This window comes from Halichoerus grypus, chromosome 13, assembly GCF_964656455.1.
Source record: "Halichoerus grypus chromosome 13, mHalGry1.hap1.1, whole genome shotgun sequence".
Lineage (NCBI taxonomy): Eukaryota > Metazoa > Chordata > Mammalia > Carnivora > Phocidae > Halichoerus > Halichoerus grypus.
The window spans coordinates 72,809,470-72,824,367 of NC_135724.1; the positions used below are offsets into that span (position 1 = coordinate 72,809,470).

The following is a 14,898-nucleotide window of genomic DNA, read 5'->3' on the forward strand; positions in this document are numbered from 1 at the left end:
AGACAATAAAATCACTATAGAAATTTTCCAGACAAATTTAGATTCTAGAATTTGACTTGAAATATCTTAGGCTAAGTTATGAAAATTATAGATTGAGAGTCAAATTCCCCTTTTAAACAAAATGATTTCTCTTGAAATCCAGAGGGACTAATTACTCCATATAACTAACTTGTTTTGAGTCAAGGACTCCTAGAGTCTTTGTAAAGCTCCTTTGCATTCAAACATTTATAGTGGAGGTATGCTCACTACCTCATAAGCAGCCCATTTCAAAATTTTGGCAACATGTAGAGTTAAAAAGTTCCTCTTTATACTGAGCCAGATTGACCTCCTGTAGCTTTCACCAATTTGGTCTTAGATCTACTCTCTGGAGAGACACAAAATAAACTTAATCCCTCTACTAGACAGCTAATCTCTTTATATGATTCTCTTAAAAGAAATTGTGGTGACTCAGGCTACAATTCTATCAAGGATATAATAAACCCAATACCTTTCCCTCCTCCTTGCAGTGGCAGAGTAAGCCTATGTGAGTATATTTATCATGCTGGGAGAGGGGAAAATGCTCCTCCCTGGCAGGCCCTGGATCAGTCTGGCAAAGGGTAGTGCTGGACAGGCAGGCTTTCTCAGATTTTCCTCTCTGTTATGATAACCCGCAGCCTTCTGCTGGCTAAAGTACATGTCTGGCTCCAGAGATTCTCCTCTTAGTCTGGGTCAGAGGTCCAGGGTTCTTTTGTGTGCATTAGAATCCTGGGAGTTCTCCACAGGGCCCCAGCCCCTGAGATTTTGATTTTGGAAAAATGAAACAGGCCCAGTAATCCATATTTAAATGAGCACTCCAGGTGCAGACGTCCTTATTACATTTGAAGAAACACCAAACTAAGTGAAGAAAAAAAAAGATGAGTAAAAAAATACCTTGTGTTTTGGTTTTATTTAACTGGAAAGCACATACATTAAATTATTAAATAATAAAAACCCTTTTAAGTCATTTATTATGTGTCTAATACTAATCATTAAGGTTACCAAAATTCTCCCAGAATAAGAAGAGAACTAATAACATCATCTGCAGGTTACAGACTGATAAACTGAAGTGTTTGTTGGGAAGCATCCAACATGAGCCTTCAGAAGGGAGCCAGGCTCCTGCACTGCAGCCTGTTGCCTGTCTCAGGTGGCCAACAGAGCAGGGCATAGAGCCAGATTTGAGGAACTTTACAGGGAGAGTACATTTCCGTCCAACACTTAGCTGATCAATCTCGTGATTGGAGTTAACATAAAAATCACACCTGCATAAGCACCACCACATACATCCTATGCAATTCTGTGGGAATTCTAATAAAGCTATAGAGGGATTCCAGTACACAGGTTACAACAAGTTACAACATTTCACAGTAGACTAAATACCTGGGGAGTTTAGTTATGCAAAGAAAACCCTCCTTCCTTTGAGAACAACAGCTTATTTCTTTTCAAAATAGCTGCTGTGCTTCTTTTACAAATAAAAAGGGTGTCTGTCTCTAACGCAGCCTTGAAGTAATGCTATCCCAAGGCAGCCCTGGTGACCTTGTTTCCTTGTGGCAAAGTGAACCCATGTCCTACCCAGTAATTTAGCACTTAGTAAACTGACTAAAAAAGCTGAGCAACAAATTTAGTAAAAGGTTTTGGTGATAGGAACTTACTTTGCTACTTAAGACACTTCATGCATGTTTGTTGCAAAATAAAATTATTTTAGAGTAAATGCAGTGAAGGCATCTAACTTTCATTTTCTGTCAGGGATGAAGACTTTCACTGGTTCGCTGACCTTCCTCTTCTTCCTGGAGCTCTCAGAACTTTGCTGACTGTACGCAAAATTCATTCTTTGAATCTGTGAGAATCACCAGAGAGACACAATTCAGCAGAGGTTTTGACATCTGCACAAGGCATATACAAGACAGGTAGACCAAGCATTAATCCCTCTAGCTGCATAACGGATCCAAACCTGCTTTCCTGTGGGCTGGTTTGGCCCTGCGGCCAGTATCAGAGTCTGCTATTCCAAGTTTCAGGAGCTGAGGTCCCCTGGAGGCAGCCAGTTTCAGGGACAGTTTCTTGGCTCTCTTCAGTGAATTCAGCACATACAACTCTTAAAGGACGAGTTGTCAAGGTGTGAGGCCAACAAGGAGCAATTAAGGGTCAGGAGAGATCTAGGGCACTGATTGCTTTAGAAGCAAATATAACTGTGGTCCCAATTTCAGTTAGCTGAAATATAGAGCCTTATCTTTATCATATGTTCAGATTAATGAATTAGGAAGGACCATGGCCCTTCTTTCTGCTTGAAGAGAACTGTATGTTATTGATTAAAGGGAAGTTAATTAGTGAATCATCATAAATATATATTTTCCCATTGGGTTCAGCTTTGGTAAAGATTTTAAAGCTTACTTTTGTTTAACTAAGTAAGCAAATGGATGTATTGCAATCTGTCAGACAATCCCTAATGCCCAGAATTCCAAGAAACACACAGAGTTTTTATATTTTCCAGCCACTAGATGGGAGGAAAGGTTTTCCAATGTCCTCTGTTCTTTCTTCGGTAGGAAAATGGAATAAAACATATATTTTTAAACAAGACTCATCAGAATATCTAGTAGAGTTTCCAACATTATCCTTTTTTCTGTTATAGATACGGGCTATTGTTACTATTGATATGTTACTACTACAAAATAGTGGGAATGTCAATAAAACACTTAAGTACCATTTAGAACCAAAGATTGGGTCTACAAATGGCTAATTTAATCACTATCTTTTAGTTTTAGAAAGCATTTGACTTTCTGATCTCAGAAGCCACAAATTTTCTTTGGCTTAAACTAAGACACTGATTATAGAGAACAGTAAAACTCTGAGAAAATAAATAGAGCTGCTCATCAAATAACTGGTTTGCTTAGATATGTAAAAGTTTGAAATGGTCTGCTCTAAAGGAAAAGAAATAGCACCATAAAACCTAAAGCACAAAAAACAATTTCTTTATCTAGGAGATGAATTTGTTACAGTGTGGCTGAAAGAAAAAGCACCTGGTAAAATTCAGCTTTTCTAGAAATGTTGCTTGGGCATGCTTTCCATTCAAATGAAATTTCCCTCACTTCAATCAAGTCTGGGTATACTGAGAAGAAAGGAAGGTGGATGTACAAATCCTCAAATGACAAGTTGGTCTGATGGTTTACTCAAAAGTAAACCGGAGTTTTATTATAAGTTTCAGAACTGTAAATTTATTGCAGTGAGTTAATCAAAACATCTTTAATAATGTATACAATCTCAAGGCAACCAGTGAGGCCTGGAAACTCTCAATGGTTTATGGGAAACTAGTGGGTTCAAAAGCAAGTATGTGATCGGTCAGGGGCCACTTTCTAACATAGATGAATAATCTATACAAACTATATAAACAAACAGATTTGGGGTGCCTGGGTGGCTCAGTCAATTGAGCATCTGCCTTTGGCTCAGGTCCTGGGATCGAGCCCCACATCGGGCTCCCTGCTCAGAAGGGAGCCTGCTTCTCCCTCTCCCTCTGCCTGCCTGCCTGTCTGCCTACTTGTGATCTTTCTCTCTCTCCCTCTCTGTGTCAAATAAATAAATAAAATCTTTAAAAAAAAAACAACAAACAACAGATTTATCCACACAAACATTTTTTTGGGTGTATTCCAACTGGCTGAGTTTGCATATTTGATGCCAAAGCCAACCAGGCAAGCAAAGGGCCAGTGATCAGGCAGTCTAGACAGATTATCTGGGTGATTTGAGCAACAATGGGTGATCATCAAATGATTTCTAATGCATGTCATATTATATTTTAAACAGATAGCCTTTAAAGTGTTCCTTGTATATGGATTAACAAGAGGCTACTATGATCCACTTGCCAATAGAGTCTCAGGGGTATCTACATGTATGTCTGAAAAATGCCCTGAAGATATGTTTTCTGCTGTATGGTAATTCCCTACTTTCCATTTTTTGTTTGGTAATATATTCTTTTGAGAAGCCAAAGAGCAGGTTTTGCCTTAAGCACAGACAGGTTACCTAGCTGACTTGGTAGCAGTATTTGAAAGCACGAGAAGGGGTCCTTTCTTCTAAATTATTCCATTTATTATGTATTCCTTTATTCATTTACTAAAAAACAAATGTTTGTTACTTGAATGTTCTCCCAGAGTTCTGTCTTTGACCATCTTTTCTCCTTCTCCACATTCTGTGTATGGCTCCTGGGAATCAGTTACCATTTATAAGCAAAGACCTCCACTTCTATATATTCAGCCTAGATCTTCCTTTTGAACTCCAGATCCGTGTGTGTAATCAACTGCCTACTAAAAGTCTCCACATGGATGTTCTAAAGAAAACTCAAATGCAATGTGTCCAAATTGGAATTTATCATCTGCCTCTCTAAGCCAGCTCCTAATCTTTGTTCTCACCCTCTGTGAGTCCCGTGGGGGTGTCCACCTTAAAAGCCTGGGACTCATCCATGGTTACTGCATCGTTCTTACCCTAACATCTATCTAATCACTAATTCCTGTTGATCCTACCTCCTTAATAGTTGTCAAATCCATCCATTTTTCTTTATTGCCACTGCTTCTACTTTAGCCCAGGCCAATATCATCTATCCCAAGTACTAAGTCTTGAACTCCCACTACTACTGCTTCTCCAATCCATTTTCCACTCTGGAACCTAAGTAGTCTTCTATTAAATCTGACTCTGTCACTCTTCTGATTCATAACCCATCCACTAATGATTTCCCATTGTCCCCGGGATAAAGTCCAGACTCCGTGTGGCCCTCACCCACCTCTGCCACTTCATCTTGCCCCAGACTCACTGAGCCACTAGCAGTTCTCCAAATGGCCCTGCACATCTCCCTCTGGACTTTGCCTTTAATGCCCACTCCCCTGCTCTGCTTTTCCCTTCCTCACCAGGCCTAGGGTCAGCCCTGGAGTTTCTTCTGCCTATTGGCCTTCCATGACACCTCTAGGGCTGTGTTCTGTTCTTACCCCTTTTGTGGCATTTACCACATAGTACTATCAGGCCTACTTACCAGTCTTCTCATCCAGAGGATAAACTCCTTTGGGTTAGTGACAATATCTTAGTTATCGTTGTATTCCCAGTTCCTGGCATCTGGTAGATGCTCTTAAATTACTGGCTGAATGAATGAATGCATTTTTGAAGCTGAATTTAAGCCAGGCACTGTGTTGGGCACTAGGACCATATCTCTAGCAATATAAAGATGAATAAGACACAGTGGTTTTCAAGGACCGAGTATTATAAGGAAGAGACATTAAATACATGAGTATAATATAATGCAATACAATATAATAGAAATCCATTCAATAGCCACAATAGACATTCATCCATCCAGCAATTATTTCTTGAGTGCCAGCTCTGTGCATGGTACTGTTGTAGGTGCGTGGGACACATCAGTGAACAAAGGAGAGATAAAAATCCCTGCTCTGTGGATTTTACAATCTAGCCGTGTTACTTTTTGGTTTAATAATTTCCTATGGCATCTCACTGTTTTTAGGACAAAGTTCAAAGTCGATACCTTGTTTCTTCCATACACCATCAGTAATTTTTTTACATTTCTAGGGAGGGAGAGGTGTCACAAGTTGGCTATAAGACCCTGATGAAGGCTATGTCCTTTCTCCTCAGAAGGCTCACACCTGCAACTCACACACTCATCAATTATGGCAGGCTATTTGAGGGGGCTACCAGGCCCATGAATACCTCTCAGTTAGAATCACTACCCCCCAGGGCCTAGCTCTGCCCAGCACTACCACCCTCACCTCCTCACTTGATCCGTCACTCTCTGCCCTCTCAGTTTCTCATAGCTGACTTCTTCCTGATTCTAGACCTTTGCATATGATGTTCCTTCTATCTAAAATGCTCTTTCCCCTCAACCTCCTTGCCTAGGTAATTCGTATTCATTCTTTAGATCTCAGATGAAAAATTATTTCCTCAAAGAAACGTTCCCTACCTTCATTCCAGTTAAGTTAGTTCCCCCATCATAAGCTCTTAATAGAGTTCCAGGAGATCAGGGACATGCCTGTCTTGGTCACAACTTGCACATAGTAGGGACTCAATAAATATTTCTCAATGAATAAATGGATGAATGAATCTTCAAAGAGCACTCTGCCTGCAGTGTAGAACGGTTCTGGAGGCACCAAGTGGACACAGGGTGATGAGTCATACTACTGTAGAGTCAGGGGATAACTTGGGTGACAGCGCAGATAAAGAGAAGTCAATAGTGAGAGAAATATTTAGAAGGCAGAGTCAGAAGGACGGCCAACTGGATATGACAGTAAAGGACAGGTAGGTAGGTCAATAGTGACTCCAATCGTCTGGGTTAACTAAGTTCATGGATGAAGGTACTGTTCTCTCAGGTAGAGAAAAATGGGAGTTTTGAACTAGCTGAGTTTGGAGCACATGTGAAACCCCAAGTGGACATAATGGATAGGCAGCTGTATATGGAAGTCTGGAGCTCAGGAGAGAGGTCTGTGATGAGGATGTAAATTTGAGAGTCATCAGCATATGGAGGCTAATTAATACCAGGGGTGTGGAAGAGTTTGCTTATTGAGAGATCAGAGCATGAGAAGGGAAAGGGGCCAGGACATAGCCTTAAGGAACTCAAACATTTAGAGATTATGTGAAACATAAGCCAACAAAGAAGACTGAGAAAGAGAAATATATCCACTTCATTTCGCCACATGGAGGTTACAAAGTGCATTGAATTTGTGGGTGCAGAAGTCACCTTGAAGTCAGTTGAAGAGTACATAAAAAGTAAAAGAAATTAAGAGCAGGTATACAAAATTTTATAAAAGTCAAGATGGAGTGGGGCGCTTTGGTGGCTCAGTTGGTTAAGCATAGGACTCTTGATTTTGGCTCACATCATGATCTCAGGGTTGTGAGATCAAGCTCCATGTCAGGCTCGGTGCTGGGCATGCAGCCTGCTTAAGATACTCTCTCTCCTTCTTCCTCTACCCCTCCCCCCCCCCCGTTAAAAAAGTCAACAGGGAGTAACCAACTCAGCCTGGGAAATTTAGAAAAGCCTTCTTAGCAAAAGAGGGACACTGAGCTGGGTCTTAAATAATGAGCAAGAGTTCACCAGACTGGAGATGGTGAGGGGGTGGGGTAAGAACAGAAGGTTCAGCATATTCAAAGACACTGAATCATGAAAAGACATGGAAGATATATGGGACAGTGAGAAATGTCCCTTTATTAGATTGGCTCTTAGAGTTAAGTGCTATTTATCCAATACACTCCTTTTTTTAATTTTTAATTTTTTTTTTTAAGATTTCATTTATTTACTTGAGAGAGAGAGAGAAACAGAGCACAAGCAGGGAGGAGGGTCAGAGGGAGAGGGACAAGCAGGCTTCCCACTGAGCGGGGAGCCCAACGTGGGGTTCGATTCCAGGACCCTGAGATCATGACCTGAGCCGAAGGCAGACACTCAACCAACTGAGCCATCCAGGTGCCCTCTCCAATACACTCCTGTTAAAAATATAAATTCCCCTGGAATTATTACTCAATATGATGTTAGTGTAAGTTAACTCATCAAATGGTCTCCAAGTGGCAGCCTGCAGAAACCAGGACCTCACAGGCTTTGGAAAGCAGACAGATAAGTTTCAATATAGAAAGGATACAGTACTTACTTTGCATTAGGAGGTAGATCTGTGTGGGAAGCCAAGGGGGGAAGGAAGCAGCCCCAGGCAAGCAGGAAATACTGTGAGTACTTTATGTGCCTGGGGTGAGATGAGAGTGCAGTGAATTTTGCTTACTTCAAAATTATTTGTCAGGTCAGATCTGACAAAATGTTTTCCCTTTAGAAAACCAGTCCTTACCAGTATGGATTTATAATCAATTGTTAAGCATGGAATCTTTGGATTTGGAAGTTCCCAGATCAAGAAATTCTATGGTTCAGAGAGGATGTGTGCCCCTATGGTTCAGAGAGGGTATATGCCTCTATAAGTAAATTATAGCACTGATGTTAGCTTTGATTCCTCCTCTCCCTTAACAATTATCCTTTTTTTTTTTGCACAATGTAAGGTAAATCAACAGCGATTACAAAATAAATGCTATTAGCATAAATGTGGCTCAAGTTAACACCGAGATGGATGAACAGTAAGAAAGTGAATGCTTAAAGAGAACACTTCCCTCCAACTCCAGCAGAGCTGTGAGTTCTCTTGTATGTTGGGAAGTGTCTCATGTTTTACTGGGATTTATGAAGGGTTTGCCCATTCATTTACTTTCTTGATTTCCTGAAATCAAGGCTCTCTCTATTTAGGAGGTAAATATGTATTCTCCTTAGAGTCATAACCGTGTATTTCCATTAATCTCCAAAACTTATTATATCAATTCTCCCTTTCTCTGTATGTTCTAAGGCATCATATACCTTTAAGAGCTCTAGAATTAATTCAGTTATTCAACAAACATTTTGGGGCACCTTCTCTGTGCCAGATATTGTGCTAAGCACTAACAATAGAAAGCTGCTCAAGGCACACTCCCATGTGTGTGGGTCTGGTAGGGGGAAACAAACTGGTTACAGATGAAATGATAGTCATGTATAGGGTACAGGAGAGGTTCCAAAAAGATCTTATTAGCTCTTCCTGGGGAAGCCTGGCAAGGCTTCAAAGGGGATGCGAAGCTTACACTAAGTAGTGCAACATGAGCAGACATTCACCAGCAAATGGCATTAGAAATTGAAGTTGCAGGGAGAACATTCTAGACAAAAGGAGCACAGGCACAGGGTTATAAAGCAGATTACCTCTGAAGAATTGGGAATAGTTCAGTGGGACTAATAGAAAGGGGATAGGGTGGTGGGCTGGATCAGACAATGTCCTTCTCTGAAGTTTGGACTTTCTACGGCCATACTACCCTCAACGAGCCCGATCTCATCTGATCTCAGAAGCTAAGCTGAGTCAGGCCTGATTAGTACTTGGATGGGAGATGAGTGACAAAGGATGGAGTACATGAAGCTTGGACTTTGTACCGTAATGGAATGCCACTGAAAAGTTCTAAAAGCAGATTTGTTTTAGTTTGATCCCTATGGCCGCAGTGTAAAGGGTAGACTGGACAGGAATGAGACAAGGAGCAATGAGGCTATTTCAGAAGAGAACTGATCTGAGCAAGAAAAAGAGCAACAGTGAAGTTAGAAAGGAGAGGACTAATAAGGGAGAGGGCTGAGGAGAGAGAGAACAAATGCCTGAACCCAAACACTAACATGACTTAATCATTCATTGGAATGAACACAGGGATGGCAAATAAAGAAGTAAAAAATGACAAAAATTACCCAAGTTTCTGGTAATGGCATTGACCAAGATAAGAAATAGAGGAAGCTGAGGGGGTGAGCGGTGGGAGCATCGTGGGGATGATGGATGGAGGAATAATTAACTCTGTTTTCAAGATTCTCAATTGGAAGTGAGATATCCAAATGAAGATGTTCACCAGGGCATTGATTATGTGACCTGGAGCTCAGGATGGAGGAAACTGCATCAAGAGCACATACAGAAAGATATATTCACTTTGGACAAAAGATGGGATATTACTTGAGGATATGGAAGGAAGTAAAAGTGGATATAGATATATACACATTTTTAAATACGGAAACAGGAAGTTGAATGATTCATATTTGATGGCCATAATTATTTCTACGAAGTAGAATTTTGGTCATCCACTTAGAAAGGGAGGGAATTAGTCTTGGGTGCTGCTTAAGACACTTAAGTGGTGAAGTTTGAACAATGAGAAAGGCAGCCAATAAATAGACATTTAAAACTAATGTTAAGGGGCGCCTGGGTGGCTCAGTCGTTAAGTGTCTGCCTTCGGCTCAGGTCATGATCCCAGGGTCCTGGGATCGAGTCCCACATCAGGCTCCCTGCTCTGCGGGAAGCCTGTTTCTCCCTCTCCCACTCCCCCTGCTTGTGTTCCTGCTCTCACTATGTCTCTCTCTGTCAAATAAATAAATAAAATCTTTAAAAAAAATAAAAAAAATAAAACTAATGTTAACTGTTGCTTAGAATCTGGATAGCTTTAAGATATATGACTTCAAGGGGCGCTTGGGTGGCTCAGTCATTAAGCGTCTGCCTTCGGCTCAGGTCATGATCCCAGGGTCCTGGGATCGAGCCCCTCATCGGGCTCCCTGCTCAGTGGGAAGCCTGCTTCTCCCTCTCCCACTCCCCCTGCTTGTATTCCCTCTCTCACTGTCAGATAAATATATAAAATCTTAAAAAAAAAGATATATGACCTCAAAATTAAAATATTTGACATATTAATAATTTTGCTTTTTTACAAACATTTAAATGCTTATAATAGACCATATACTGCACTAAGAGCATCATAAATGTGATCCTGTTTATTCCTTAGAAATAACTGTGTGAGTGCAGGGGGTGGTTATTCCTCTTTTACAGATGTGGAAATTAAAGTTCAAAGAAGTGAAATGACTTGTTCAGTTCGCACAGTTAGTAAGTGGAAGTCTTGAACCCAGGTCTCCTGATTTCGAATTTAGTGCTCCTTATAATTTATTTCTTCATCCCAAAGGGGAAAACGGAAGTCGGAAATTGCAGGAGATCTCTATGTAAGGTTCTTAGGCTTCTTCTGGGGTTGACCCTTTTTGGGCATAACCTAAGAGGACCTCAAACTAAAGACAGCCAAAACTGAGTTCATTTTTTTCCCTTGTAACCAATTTTTCCTCATGACTTTACAATCTCTATTAATCACCATTTCCCAGTCATCAAAGATGGAAAACATAGTCACCTTAGATTCTTCTCTCATCTAATGCCTACACAGAATTCTTGTAATGAGTAAATGGAATCGCACAGATACCACACCTGGTACAGCATCACACATATACAAGTCATTCAGGGACTGACAGCTGTTACCATTCCTACTGCCACAGGCATCCTCTGCTCCAGCCAAACTGGATTGTTGTAGTAGGCTGAAAAATGAGCTGCCAAAAGATGTCCATGTCCTAATCCCTAGAACCCATGAACATTACCTTATATGGCAAAAAGGGGGAACAGATTTTTGCAGGTATGATTAATGATTTTGAGATGGAGAGGTTATCCTGGATTATCCAGGTAGACCCTACATAGAACCACATGTATCCTTATAAAAGAGAAGCAGAGGGAAACTTGAACACAGACAAAGATGACAATGTGACCACCTAATGGCCATAAGCCAAGGAATGCCAGCAGCCCTAAGAAACTGGAAGAGGCAAAGAACGGAACTTCCCCTAGAGCCTCCAGAAGAAATCTGGATCTGCCTACACCTTGATGTCACCCAATGACACTGATTTTGGACTTCTGGCCTCTCGTGAAAGAATAGATTTCTAATGTTTTAGGCCACCAAATTTGTGGTAATTTGTTACAGCAGCCCTATGAAACTAATAGTTACATTCTCCAAACACACCTCATTCTTTTCCCTCTTCATTATTTCCTGCACTTCAGGAAACAGAAATCAGATAACTTATTCTCTTTTAAATTTTGAATAATTCCTTCAAGGTTAATCTCTAAGAGTATTTCTTTTTTCTTTTCTTTTTTTTTTTGTCAGAGAGAGAGAGAGAGCGCATGTGCACGTACAAGCAGGGGGAGCTGCAGGCCAAGGGAGAAGCCGACTCTCCGCTGAGCAAGAAGTCCCATGCAGGACTCAGTCCCAGGACCCTGGGATCACGACCTGAGCCAAAGGCAGACACTTAACCTTAACCGACTAAGCCACTCAGGGGACCCACTCTCTAAAAGTATTTCATCCATAAAGACTTTCCAACTCCTTTAATCTGATATGACCTTTCTTTCTTGAGCAAATCCCATCATGTTTTTGCACTTGTGTTTTTCTGACATCGTAAATGTTTGTAAACAATTTGTCCTTTACATGTCCTTTACAATTTGTAAACAATTTGTCCTTACATGGGTTTAAGTTCTTTAGGAATTCATTTGTATTAATATTATGGTTTTTACACTCTCTGCACTGCAATGCCTTACTCAGTGTTCTTCACCTAGTAGGTATCAAAAAAAACAAATTCTTTTGCTACCTACCTCTACTATCTATGCAAGTGCTCAATTACACAGTTATTCATGTATCCTGAAGCAGCACTATTACAGTAGCCATGAGCCACATGTGACCATTTGAATTTAAATTAATCAAAATTAAATAAAATTTAAAATTCAGTTCCTCAGTTGTAGTAGCCACATTTCAAGTGTTCAGTGCCCACATATTAGACATCACAGATATAAAACATTTTCCTCATCACAGCAAGTTCTATAGGACAGAACTGCTTTACAATGGCAATCAGGATATAACCCAAGTAGACGGGAAGTTTCCTAGGGCCCATGGTAACAATAGGAATACAGAAACTAGAAATAATTTTTCTTCAAAATGTAAAAATGTCAATTTTCCTAAGATTATTTTATCAAGTCAGTGTAATCCCAATCAAAATTCCAATAGTATGTCTGTTGGAACTTAGTAAGCTGATTCTAATAGTCACCTAGAAGAGAAAATATACAGGAAAATCTTTAAAAAAATAAAAATAAAAGAACTATGAGGGGAAAGGAGTTGCCCTTCCAGATAGCAAAACATAATACAAAGTTAGAGTAATTAACACATGGCAGCAGTAATACAGGAGTAGACATACAGATCAGTAAAATAGAATAGCAAGTCTGAAAACAAACCTATGTATGTATGGGGCTTTAATTTATGATAAAAGTGGCATTTAAATTAGCAGGAAAGGGCAGAAAATTCAAGTAGTACCAACACAATAGGAAAACATTCTCAAACCAGAAAAAAAAAAAAGATCCCAGTTAATTTGAGAAGACAAATGTAAAAAGCAAAACTATAAATTTATTAGAAGAAAATATAGAAAATTTTGCTTATAGCTTCAGCATTGGAAAGATCTTCTCAAGCAAGACATAAAATGATAAAACCATGGAGAGACATCCCGTGTTCCTAAATTGGAAGATTTAATATTGTTAAGATGTCAATACTACCCAAAGATATCTATAGATGGGGTACAATCACTGTGAAAATCCTAGTGACTTTTTTTGGAGCAGAAATAGAAAATCCATTCATAAATTCATACGGAATTTCAAAGGCTCCCCAAATGCCAAAATAATCTTGAAAAAGAAAAACAAATTTGGAGGCCTTTGGATACTCACACTTTGGATTTCAAAACTTATTACGAAGCTACAGCAATCAAAGCATGTTGTACTGGTGTAAAGACAGACATATAGGCCAAGGAATAGAATGGAGTGCCCAGAAATATTCACCAATATGACCAAGTGATTTTCAACAAGGGTGTCCAGAGCATTCATGGAGAAAAGAAAATCTTTCAACAAATGGTGCTGAAAAAACTGAATATCCGCATATAAAAGAATGAGGTTGGATCCTTACACCACATACAAAAATTACTCAAAATGGATTGAAGAGGGGCAGCTGGCTGGCTCAGTCAGTAGAGCATGCAGCTCTTGATCTCAGGGTTGTTGAGTTCAAACCCCATGATCAGGGTAGAGTTTACTTAAAAAATAAATAAATAAATAAGAAAATAAAAAAGAAAAGCTAAAAAAAAAAAAAAAAAGGATTGAAGACCTAAACATAAGAGCTAAAACCACAAAACTCACAGAAGAAAACATAGAGGGAAGCTCATGACATTGGATTTGGCAAGAATTTCTTGGATATGACATCAAAACAGAGGCAACAGAAGAAAAAATAAATTGGACTTTATCAAAACTAAAATTGTGCATCAAAGAATACTACCAAGAGAGTGAATAAACAACCCATGAAATAAGAGAAAATATTTGCAAGTCATTACATCTGATAAGAGGTTAATATCTGGAATATATAAAGAACTTCTACAATTCAACAACAACAAAACAAACAACCTGATTAAAAACTAGGCGAAGGACTTCAATAGGCATTTCTCCAAAGAATATACACAAATGGCCAAATAAGCAAATGAAAAGAGTCTCAACATCACTAATTATTAAGGAAATGCAAATCAAAACCACAATGAGATATTACTTCATACACATTAGGATGGCTATTATTTTTTTAAAAACCAAACAGAAAATAAAAGTATTGGAGGGGCACCTGGGTGTCTCAGTCGGTTAAATGTCTACCTTCGGCTCAGGTCATGATCACAGGTCCTGGGATCGAGCCCTGCTTTGGGCTCCCTGCACAGCAGGGAGTCTGCTTTCCCCTATCCCTCTGACCCTCCACCCCCGCCCTCATGCTCTCTCTCAAATAAATAAATAAAATCTTAAAAAAAAGAAAGAAAGAAAGAAAAAACGGAAAAGTCCAGGGGATGACATGGAGAAATTGGAACTCTTAGCATTACTGGTGGGAATGTAGAATGGTACAGCTGCTATGGAAAATAGTATGGGGGCACCTGGGTGGCTCAGTCAGTTAAGCATCTGATGTTGGCTCAGGTCATGATCTCAGGGTCCTGGGATAGCCCTGTGTCCATCAGGCTCTGCTCGAGTCTGCTTGTCTCTCTCCCTCTGCCCCTCCCCCTGCTTGTGGTCTCCCTCTCTCTCTCATATAAATAAATAAAATCTTTTAAAAAAAGAAAATAGTATGGCAGTTCCTCATAAAATTAAAGATAGAATAACCATATGATCCAGCAATTCCACTTCTAGGTATATACCCGAAAGAACTGAAAGCAGAAACTAGAACAGATATTTGTACACCCATGTCAATAGCAGTATAATTCACAATAGCCAAAAGGTAGAAGCAACCCAAATGTCCATTAATGGATGAATGGATAAACAAATGTAACATACACAATGTAATATTATTTAGTCATTATAGGAAGGAAATTCTGACACATGCTACAACATGTATGAACCTTGAGGACACTATGCTAAGTGAAATAAAGCCCAGTCACAAGAGTAACTACTGTATGATTTCACTTATATGAGGTACTTAGTCGAA

The 14,898-nt window shown here is 39.7% G+C and overlaps 1 protein-coding gene across 1 annotated transcript in view; it reads right to left on the minus strand.

Annotated features, from left to right (window-relative positions):
* Positions 1–917: 917 nt before the first annotated feature.
* Positions 918–14,898, minus strand: part of HORMAD2 (HORMA domain containing 2) — a 91,152-nt gene continuing 77,171 nt past the window's right edge. The window contains exon 12 of the mRNA XM_036123193.2: positions 918–1,852. Within this exon, the coding sequence (XP_035979086.1) occupies positions 1,748–1,852 (105 nt within the window). The 3' untranslated portion in view covers positions 918–1,747. The remainder of the gene's footprint in view (positions 1,853–14,898) is intronic.